The 10,034-nt window shown below is 37.4% G+C and overlaps 2 protein-coding genes across 9 annotated transcripts in view; one reads left to right on the top strand and one right to left on the bottom strand.

Annotated features, from left to right (window-relative positions):
- The window catches only part of LOC139157884 (merlin-like), a 78,653-nt gene that overhangs the window by 1,817 nt on the left and 66,802 nt on the right, over nt 1-10,034 (top strand). For 3 of the 5 annotated variants that reach the window (XM_070735117.1, XM_070735119.1, XM_070735115.1), the window contains exon 2: nt 761-821. Coding sequence is in view for 1 of the 5 variants with exons in the window: in XM_070735115.1 (XP_070591216.1) it covers nt 813-821 (9 nt within the window). In the remaining 4 variants the exon portion in view is untranslated. Of the gene's footprint in view, nt 1-760; nt 933-10,034 lie in introns of those variants that run through there. The other 2 variants (XM_070735118.1, XM_070735116.1) reach the window with 2 other exon arrangements.
- Nucleotides 421-5,757, bottom strand: MRPS17 (mitochondrial ribosomal protein S17). 4 transcript variants are annotated; one of them, XM_070735126.1, is made up of 3 exons: nt 5,677-5,757; nt 3,480-3,619; nt 421-845 (listed from the first exon to the last, which is right to left on the bottom strand). In XM_070735126.1, exons 2-3 carry the CDS (start codon nt 3,591-3,593, stop codon nt 555-557), a joined length of 405 nt encoding a protein of 134 aa, XP_070591227.1. In that variant the 5' UTR covers nt 3,594-3,619; nt 5,677-5,757; the 3' UTR covers nt 421-554. The 4 variants fall into 4 exon arrangements, with proteins under 4 accessions (XP_070591227.1, XP_070591226.1, XP_070591228.1 ...); XM_070735125.1 differs by having other exon boundaries at nt 5,618-5,702; XM_070735127.1 differs by lacking the exon at nt 5,677-5,757 and adding an exon at nt 5,505-5,588.

Raw genomic sequence — 10,034 nt, 5'->3', positions numbered from 1 at the left:
CAAGGATAATGCATACTGAATGAAGAGGAAAGTGTTGATGGAAATTGATCTCCAAACTTTTTTTTAAACTAAGCTATCCTCTCATTTCTATAAATGGTTAAAAAAAATAGAAAACCCTTAAAACAGCATTAAGTAGAAAGCCAAACAACTAAACAAAATGGGCTTCTCGGAAGTTGAAATCCCCACATTCACAGAAATCAAGTAAGTTTCAGTTCAGAGAAACATCAGAATAACAAGTTACTATTTCCAATAATAAGATAAAGTATTTCCTCATCATTTTGTTTGCTCTTTTGGCTTTGATTTGCTTGTTTATTGTATCGGTTGTAATTGAATTCTAATGCTTTGCTGGATCTGTTTTAAATATTCAGTTTGTACCTTGCTTTATTTATGTTCCTTCAGGCAAGAGTGAACATATAATACTTTAAAAATAAATAGTAACCTTTTATTGCATGTACACATTGACTTCAGTTTATTATGAATTATGCTTCCTATATATATCAATAAAACTGTTTCCTTGAGACAAGCAGAGAAGTCCCAAATTATTTTCCAACCTTTCATTTATCTGGAGAAGAAACTGTTAGTTCTTGGAGTTTTTCACTAAGAAAGCTAGTATCTCTGTCAGTCAGATTTTCTGTGTCTGCCACACTTTCCAGGAACTTCTCCCCTGCACACGGTTTCCCCGTCAGGGGATCAATTACTTTCCCAACCTTGTACACAATCTCAGCAAGCTCATGTTTCACATTCTTGTTTTTTCGTTCAGGCAAAGCTTTCAGAAGGACAATGTCTCCCTCGATGCACTGTTGCTGAGGATCATGAGCAAAGTATGTTTTTCGCTTCTTGTAGAACTGTAAAAGGAAGAGGGAAAAGAGAGTGAAGATCAATGGTTGGTGGTTGCATTATTTTGGGAAAGATTAAATGATGCCTTCAGTTAGGTGGGTTTAAAATCTTTACCAGGCATAACTATTCTGATATTTAAGAGGACCTGAAATTTGAATTGGAAGAAATGCCATAGAAAATTATATTGTTCTTTGTCCTTCTTAGTTCCAGAGTCTACTTGTTTGGTACTATGCTGGCCTAGTTCCTACAGTAAGATCATTGGCGTATAATGTGGCAAGGGGTATCATTTTTCAACTAGCTTGTTGCAGAGTCTGATTTGGGCTTTGAGGGAGTGGCTAGCTCAAGGTCACTCAACTGGCTTTTGTGGTTGGTAGCAGTCATGGGAAACACCATAGTAAAACACTTTTACAAATGAGAGGGCTTTGAGTTTAAAGACTGCAATTAAAAAACCAGATGAAGTTTATAAGAATCAGTGCAGATACATAGTATGCCTCCATTCACTTTACCCATGTGACAACTATATGTATGTAATTTAGCCTGAGACAGAACTTACTGATGCTCTCCAGTGAACTTTCTAGATTGTAAACATTACTCTTAATTTCTTTCCTAATTTGATATTTTATTCACTGGCATTAATATTGATAAACAATATTATACACTGGTAGTAACTGAAACAGAGAATAATAGAATAACAAAATCTTCTAGTCAACTCCCTGTTCCAGCAGGGAACCCTATACCGTTTCAAATAAATAGTTGTCCAATCTCTTCTTAAAAACCTCCAGTGATGGAGTACACACAACTTCTGGAGACAAGCTGTGATATCCTTACTTCTATCAGATTGTACCCAAACATGAGAGAGAAGAGACTGAAATAAAGAAGACACCCCCACCCCCAATGAAGTTTACTGACCAGTATCTGATTATTTAATAGTATTTGTCTGGGCAACTACAAGATGGGTAAAATTAAAAAGGTAATACAATATTAATACAAAGCCTACAACTGACATTCTCAGCGAGTGCTACTGCAGTGTCACCTTTGTCTATCTCATGAGAAAAGGAGACTCTTAACAGATCCTCTTTAGTGTTGTAAAAGATGCTGAGAGCAGATAGATAGACAGACAGAACTAGTTGCACTAATTTTCAGGGCCACAATTCAGTCATAGATTTATAAACTAAATATGTACAGAACTAACTTTCTTCACTGTTACCCATAGCCAATTCAATATACACTGCTAAAAAAAAATAAAGGGAACACTTAAACAACGGAATATAACTCCAAGTAAATCAAACGTCTGTGAAATCAAACTGTCCACTTAGGAAGCAACATTGATTGATAATCAATTTCACATGCTGCTGTGCACATTCAACTTTATACATAATGAAGTATTCAATGAAAATATTTCATTCATTCAGATCTAGGATGTGTTCTTTGAGTGTTCCCTTTATTTTCTTTGAGCAGTATATTTATTATTGTTATTGTTGTTGTTGTTATTATTATTATTATTATTATTATTATTATTATTATTATTATTAATTAGATTTGTATGCCGCCCCTCTCTGCAGACTCGGGGCGGCTCACAACAGTGACAAAAACAATATATACTGACAAATCTAATAATTAAAATCTAAGATAACAATTATACATTTAAAAATCTAAAAGCAAGGAACCCCAATATAAAAAACATACATACAATCATATCATGCACTAGGATTACATAGGAAGGGGGAGATGTTTCAATTCCCCCACGCTTGACGACAGAGGTGGGTTTTAAGGAGTTTACGAAAGGTAAGGAGGGTGGGGGCAATTCTAATCTCCGGGGGGAGTTGGTTCCAGAGGGCCGGGGCCGCCACAGAGAAGGCTCTTCCCCTGGGTCCCGCCAAACGACATTATTTTGTTGACGGGACCCGGAGAAGGCCCACTCTGTGGGACCTAACCGGTCGCTGGGATTCGTGCGGCAGAAGGCGGTCTCGTAGATACCCTGGTCCTGTGCCAAGAAGGGCTTTATAGGTGATAACCAACACTTTGAATTGTGACAGGAAACTGATCGGCAACCAATGCAGACTGCGGAGTGTTGGTGTTACATGGGCATTTTTGGGAAAGCCCATGATTGCTCTCGCAGTTGCATTCTGCACGATCTGAAGTTTCTGAACACTTTATGATTTATGCCAGTTTCCTCCTGAATATCTAGAGACTTGAGAATCAGGTTTTGTTTTAAAAACAACTTAAAAACTTTAACCAATGCCAAGATCAACATTTCCTGTGCCTGAACCAAACTACATTTCTCAAGTCAATACAACCTTGTATCTCTCTTTTCTTGATTTTTTTTTGCTTTTTAATTTTAAAATAGCATACTTAAACAGAAAAATTATTAAGGTACTGTCAGACCAGATAAAATTAATTTGAATTAACTGCATGTTATAATTAAGATTAGTGATTGAAGACTACTTTTTAAGACATACAGCATCTTATATAATCCTAGCATTGTATTTTTATGTTATCTTTTCTGACAAGATCTCATAAAAATGATTTTTTCAGTAACTCCATGAATTAGGCAATGGTGAGAAATGATTCAAGAAATTGAAATTTAACAGCTTACAATCCCAGCTCTGGAGAAAACTTTATCTTTGTTAAGTAATCTTTACCTTTGTTAAGTAAGGGTCCAATACCAGCCTTGTTATTCTCACTTTAGCTGTCTCGCGCATTTTGGTTCCAATTACTTTCCCTATGATCCATCTTGCATGGACAGCTCCAGACATGACTTGATTGCTATCATTCAGGTATTCTGCAAAACAAATGTAAGCATAATTTTAGTAAAGAACTTTCATGCATTGTTGAAGCCAACACACCTGGAAAACCTGCTAAAATTGGGGTGTTGTGGGAAAAATAGGAGGAGGAAGGTATGATTCCCCTGGCTGTCCTGTTTTATGCATGGTTTGCTGAGTTGTGTGATTGTTTTTAATAAGGGTTTCTTAATGTGGTCTGTTTTAATATTGGATTTGTAGACTGTATTGTTTGTTGGAAGCCTCTCCGAGTCCTCGGAGAGGGGCGGCATACAAATCTAATAAATAAAATAAATAAATAAATATATTTCCCCCCCCCCCCAATATTTCAATTTCCTTCTTAGAAATGATTATGTGTTTAAACAGCTACCCATCTCACACAATTGATTATCAGCAGTTTACAAAATTAAAACAATAACCCTACTAGACAATTCCTTGGCATCTACCATAAGAAAACCCTCCACTCACTTGTAACAACACAGCCCATCTACGTCTTGACTCAAAATACCTGGGGGAACAGCCAGATCTCCAATGCCTTGCAAAAGGCTAACAAGGTTGAAATAATCTGAATCTCCAGAGAATGCTATTCTACAGGACAGGTAGTGCCAGGATCCGTAAAGATGACATTATGTATTAGAAGGCACTGGGAACATACACTCTCTACTACAGATAGTGAGATGGGCAAAAACAATGGGAGAGAGGTGTCCCACAAATAATCTGGCCTTATGAATAATTATAGATAATGACCAGCACCTTGAATTGCACCCAAAAGCCTACTGGAATCCAGAGCTTGCAAGGCAGGGTTACAAAGAACGCCCAAATTGCCTGCATTCTTAACCAGCTGAAGCTTTTGACTGCACTTCAAAGGCAGAACCATGTACAATACATTACATTAATCCAAACAGATGACTAAGCCACCATTCACCACAAAGCAGGTGACTGCTGGCCCAGGAAGATGTGCAATTGGTGCACAAAACAAATCTGTGCAAGACCTCCTCTGGGGTGGCACGGTGATTAGAGTGCAGCACTGCAGGCTATTTCAGCTAACTGCTAGCCATAGTCCAGCAGTTCAAATCTCACCACCGGCTCAAAGTTGACTCAGCCTTCCACCCTTCCAAGGTGGGTAAAATGAGGACCCAGATTATTGGGGGCAATATGCTGATTCTGTAAACCGCTTAGAGAGGGCTGTAAAAGCACTATGAAGCGGTATACAAGTCTAAATGCTATTGCTATAATTCAGGGAGTAGGGAGACCACCCATCCTGAAGTTTCTGAAGTTTGAGAAATGCTGGTCTAAGAATCTGCAGGAGTAAAGGAGCACTAGGCATAAAAGATTTATCTCATCATTCCTATCACCTCCCACTTATGACTATATGGCTGTAACTTGTTGCTTGTATCCTTAAGATTTTTATTAATATTGTTTCTTCATTGTATATTTGTACCCTATGACCATCATTAAGTGTTGTACCTCATGATGTATAGACAAATGTATCTTTTATTTTATGTACAATGAGAGCATATGCACCAAAGACAAATTCCTTGTGTGTTCAGTCACACTTGACCAATAAAGAATTCTATTCTTATTCTATTTCTATTGTTATTCTATTTCTATTCTATTATTATTCTATTTCTATTCTATTATTATGTTCTATTATTATTCTATTTCTATTCTATTATTCTATTCTATTCTAATAGTCTAGAGATTCTCAGTCCTCCAGGTCACGGTTGTCCCAAAGGTGCTTTTTGAAAGGGAAAAAAACCCAGTTGCTTTCTTGGGAACAACAGGCATGTTTACCGCTTTGAGTTATTCATGAAAATAAAAGTGGGATACTGTATAGAAAAAAAATCTAACATTCTGACACCAACGTTCAAACTCTCCTTTCTCTACCGGGGATCTTAAAGAGAGACTCGAAATCATCCGCCTCCCAGTTACAGCTCCCACGAATCCACCGTTCCCGTTGGGTTCCCAGCCCCCTCAGAGGGAGGAAAGCAACCGCTTACTCCGGGTCCCGGGTAACCCATTTGCGCCCCCTCCCTCCCGAGTCATTGGAAGCCCTTACGATCGTCTGGCTGAAACCGGGAGGTGGGATCCAAAAAAGGAAAAGGCGGAGCCAAAACCGGAAGGATCGCCGTTTCCGTGATGACGCGATTAGAAAAGGAGGCGGGGGCGGGGGCAGGGTGCCAGCCGCTGAGGGTACGGGAATGAGCAGCATTCTAGGTTGCAGGATGGCTGGCTTCGGGTGAAGCTGGCGTCATCGTAATTGAAAGCGACGTGGTTTTGACAAGCATTTCTTTTGCTCTAAATGTAGTTAATAAAATTACCCCAATGTCCTTGGATGACTGAGAATATAGGCATTTGTAGTTTCCTGATCTTTAGCCCGGTGCCTTAACCATTAGACCAAAGTGGGTTTTGTATGTCATTAATAACCCTGCTGTTCTATTCGATAAAAATTCCTAGTGATATGTTCGGGTCACATACGACCCGGACCGAAAACTCTTCATTTGAAGTGCTTACGTTTGGTCAATTTGAAAACTTTTTTCACTTGGAAAGTAGTCTGAACATTTCTGCACACAATGATATGAAAATTGAAATGAAAAAATTAATCCTTATTGGTTTATTTTGCACATAAATGTGCCTCCCCCCCGTTTTTGTGAATTTTTTTCAATTTATGGATAGTTTTGCTTGCAAAATCCATTCTGTTTTACTGGAGTTGGTGTGGGATTGGTAGCTTGAACATTTCTGCACACAATGATATGAAAATTGAACTGAAAAAATTAATCCTTATTGGTTTATTTTGCACATAAATGTGCCTCCCCCCCGTTTTTGTGAAATAGTCTTTACTTTATGGATAGTTTTGCTAGCAGAATGCATTCTATTTTGCTAAAGTTGGTGTGGGATTTGTAGCTTGAACATTTCTGAACATAATGATATGAAAATTGAACTGGAAAAATTGATGCATATTGGTTTATTTTGCATATAAATTTATTTCAATTTATATAAAAATTATGCTGTTAATTTCAAACTTACATACTTTTTTTAGTAAAATGGATTTCTTTCATAAAATTAGTTATCTGGCTACAATGTGGTTGATTTTCAAAAGAATATTCCAAATATTTCTAGACAAATATGTATAAACAGTGACAATAATGGCACACAGCAAGGCCGGGGTGGTGGTGGCCCTTTTGTGGCAAAAATAAACCAATAAGAACCATTTTTTTCAGTTCATTTATATTTTTCTTATGTTCAGAAATGTTCAATTTAGTATATCAAACCTTTTGGGGGAAAATTCCTTAGGGATTTGTAGCCTTAAAAAATAGAAATTGACACGAAATTCAGAAAGGATGGGGGGAGGGGCTTTTTGATCAAAATAAAAATATAAGTCTCATTTTTTCCAGTTCAATTTTCATATCATTATGTTCATAAATGTTCAAACTAGTTTTCAGTTGAAAAAGTTTTCAAAAAGATCAAATTCAAGTACCTAAAAAAAATATTTTTGGTCCGGTCATATACGAACAGAAACAGATTCGAAGTTATGATTTTTTTTTGCCCAGAAAACAATTAGCCACCACCCCAAAAATATTTTTTGATGATCAGCATAGTTAAATTGAGTAAATGAATGCCTAAGATTTTAAAGAATATTTCGGATTTGGAGCATAAAAAAATAAAAAGTGAAAATGATTGCAAGCAGCCGAGGGGGGGGGGGGGGGGCTTATTTCTGATGTTAAAAAACCAGTAAGAATCATTTTTTTCAGTTCCTTTATATTTTTCTTATATTCAGAAATGTTCAAGCTACCAATCCCACACCAACTCCAGTAAAATAGAATTGATTTTGCAAGCAAAACTATCCATAAGTTGAAAAAAATTCACAAAAACGGGGGGGAGGCACATTTATGTGCAAAATAAACCAATAAGGATTAATTTTTTCATTTCAATTTTCATATCATTGTGTGCAGAAATGTTCAGACTACTTTCCAAGTGAAAAAAGTTTTCAAATTGACCAAACATAAGCACTTCAAATGAAGAGTTTTCGGTCCGGGTCGTATGTGACCCGAACATAACATTAGGAAGTTTTTTTGCCCAGCAAAAACTAAGCCCCCCACCCACCCCAAAAAATTATCATAGAGAGAACCCCTGAAATGATGAAAAGTCATGAAATTTCAAGTTTCAGATATGCAGGGAAAAATTTTTACAGGGACTCAAACTTGGCTTCGGGTCACATACGACCCGAACAGAACAGCAGGGTTTAAAAACTGTTTTAGTGAGTGAGTGCTACACCTTTTTTATCCCTTTTCAAATGATATATTTTTCTGGTGTGCTGCTTATGCTTCTAACAATTACATGGTGATGCAAAAACTAATGTCACAGTAGATGGCAGCACCAGCTCCTCTTTGGGAGGTCCTAAAAAAAACCCCACTAAACGGGCTGATACTATAATCCAGTGTTTCCCAACCTTGGCAACTTGAAGATATTTGGACTTCAACTCCCAGAATTCCCTAGCCAGCATTCGCTGGCTGGGGAATTCTGGGAGTTGAAGTCCAAATATCTTCAAATTGCCAAGGTTGGGAAACACTGCTGTTGTAGTTGGTTAATAGTTGCATGAAAGACCAGTGTAGGCTGTTGTTAGATTGAACACTTAATAATATGCTGGGAAAAGGCAAGGGCGAACCATCTACATTGTTGGCAAGAAAATAAGTAAATGCCCGTGAAAAATGGAAACTGATTTGAGGAGTTTATGAAGCTTTCCTATCATTTGCATACTGGTATTCGGAAAAGACAGATGTATTAAATTTCTATTAATATCCTCATGTGAAAAAAATGATAGTGATACAATCCAGTTTATTACATGCATGTTTGGCAAAGTCCCATTTGCTGAAAATTGCTGTGTTTTTATTAATACTTAAAATAATGGAATAAAAATAGAATTAATTACAGTAGTAATTAATACTTATTATTGTTATTGCTATTATCACTTATTAGATTTATATGTCGCCCTTCTCTGAAGACTCGTTATTAATAAGTATTAATTATATACTTACATACTAGTATCATGTATATAAACATATCTCTGTATACTACCAATACATACTTGAAAAAACAAAATAAAATAAATATATCATTTTAGAGTTAAATTCAGGAAATTCCCCACTGCCTTACAAAAGTATATCTAAACACATTCTCAATCATTGTCTTCATATATTTATTTATTCTACACTTGTAATCCTTAGTCATCCCTACTTACTGTCCCTAGTGCCCTAGTCACTTGCTGATAGGAATATTGTAATGTACTCCACTTGGGGTTGCCCTTGAAGACTATCCAGTTACAATTCAAAGTGTTGGTTATGACCTATAAAGCCCTTCATGGCACCGGACCAGATTATCTCCGGGACCGCCTTCTGCCACACGAATCCCAGCGACCAGTTAGGTCCCACAGAGTGGGTCTTCTCCGGGTCCCGTCAACTAAACAATGTCGTTTGGCGGGACCCAGGGGAAGAGCCTTCTCTGTGGTGGCCCCAGCCCTCTGGAACCAACTCCCCCCAGAGATTAGAATAGCCCCCACCCTTCTTGCCTTTCGTAAGCTCCTTAAAACCCACCTCTGCTGTCAGGCATGGGGGAACTGAGATATTCTTTCCCCCTAGGCTTCTACAATTTATGTATGGTATGCTTGTATGTATGATTGGTTTTTAAAATAAGGCTTTTTAGGTGTTTTAGTATTGGATTGTCGCATGTTGTTTTTACCACTGTTGTTAGCCGCCCCAAGTCTACGGAGAGGGGCGGCATACAAATCAAATCAATCAATCAATCTAAATTTCAGCAGTGCAAAGTGCAGTACCCAGGCAGTTATGTATGTTTCTAGTAAAATTCACATTACACCCCCCCTGCTCTACAAGATGCATTAGTTACTAATCTATTTCCAGTTCCAATTCAGGGTGTTAGTTTTGACTTTTAAAGTCCTACATGGCATGAAACTGAATTATTTGAGGGATTTCCTCTCCTGGATTATATCTGCCCTTCCCCTGAGATCCTGTCTCCTAGAGACCTACGTTTGGCAGGTTCTATATGCTAGGTTTAGAAAGCTTTTTCTGCTGCGGCACCTATGTTGTGAAATACTCTGCCACCCCCACCCCCCAATTGAGACTGTCTCCATCACTTTTGACTCTCAAGACCTGACTGTGCCATCAGACTGGGCATCCCAGGAGACTGATGAAATAGCTCCTTTATTAACACCCTTCCACTATTTATTTATTTATTTATTTATTTATTTATTTTACAATTTTAAAATGTTTTGTAATGATTATTTTGGATATTATCTATTTTAGCATGGTTGTGCGCTGTCCAGAATCACTTTATTTTGTGAAATAGGCGGCTATACAAATTTGAAAAATAAAAATGTTGCTGTGTTGTGTAAGCACAGCAAAG

Source organism: Erythrolamprus reginae, chromosome 1 (assembly GCF_031021105.1).
Source record: "Erythrolamprus reginae isolate rEryReg1 chromosome 1, rEryReg1.hap1, whole genome shotgun sequence".
Classification (NCBI taxonomy): Eukaryota; Metazoa; Chordata; class Lepidosauria; order Squamata; family Dipsadidae; genus Erythrolamprus; species Erythrolamprus reginae.
The sequence above is the reverse complement of the archived record's forward strand: the minus strand, read 5'-3'. Positions and strand labels throughout refer to the sequence as shown.

What these genes read in the sequence shown, in the direction of transcription:
- MRPS17 (XM_070735124.1), bottom strand. Translation starts at nt 5,534, where the DNA reads ATGATTTCGAGTCTCTCTTTAAGATCCCCGGTAGAGAAAGGAGAGTTT. An exon ending in AGAGAAAGGAGAGTTTGAAC is followed by an intron (nt 3,620 to 5,482) that starts GTTGGTGTCAGA and finishes TTTGTTTTGCAG; the next exon opens with AATACCTGAATGATAGCAAT. An exon ending in TGGACCCTTACTTAACAAAG is followed by an intron (nt 846 to 3,479) that starts GTAAAGATTACT and finishes TTCCTTTTACAG; the next exon opens with TTCTACAAGAAGCGAAAAAC.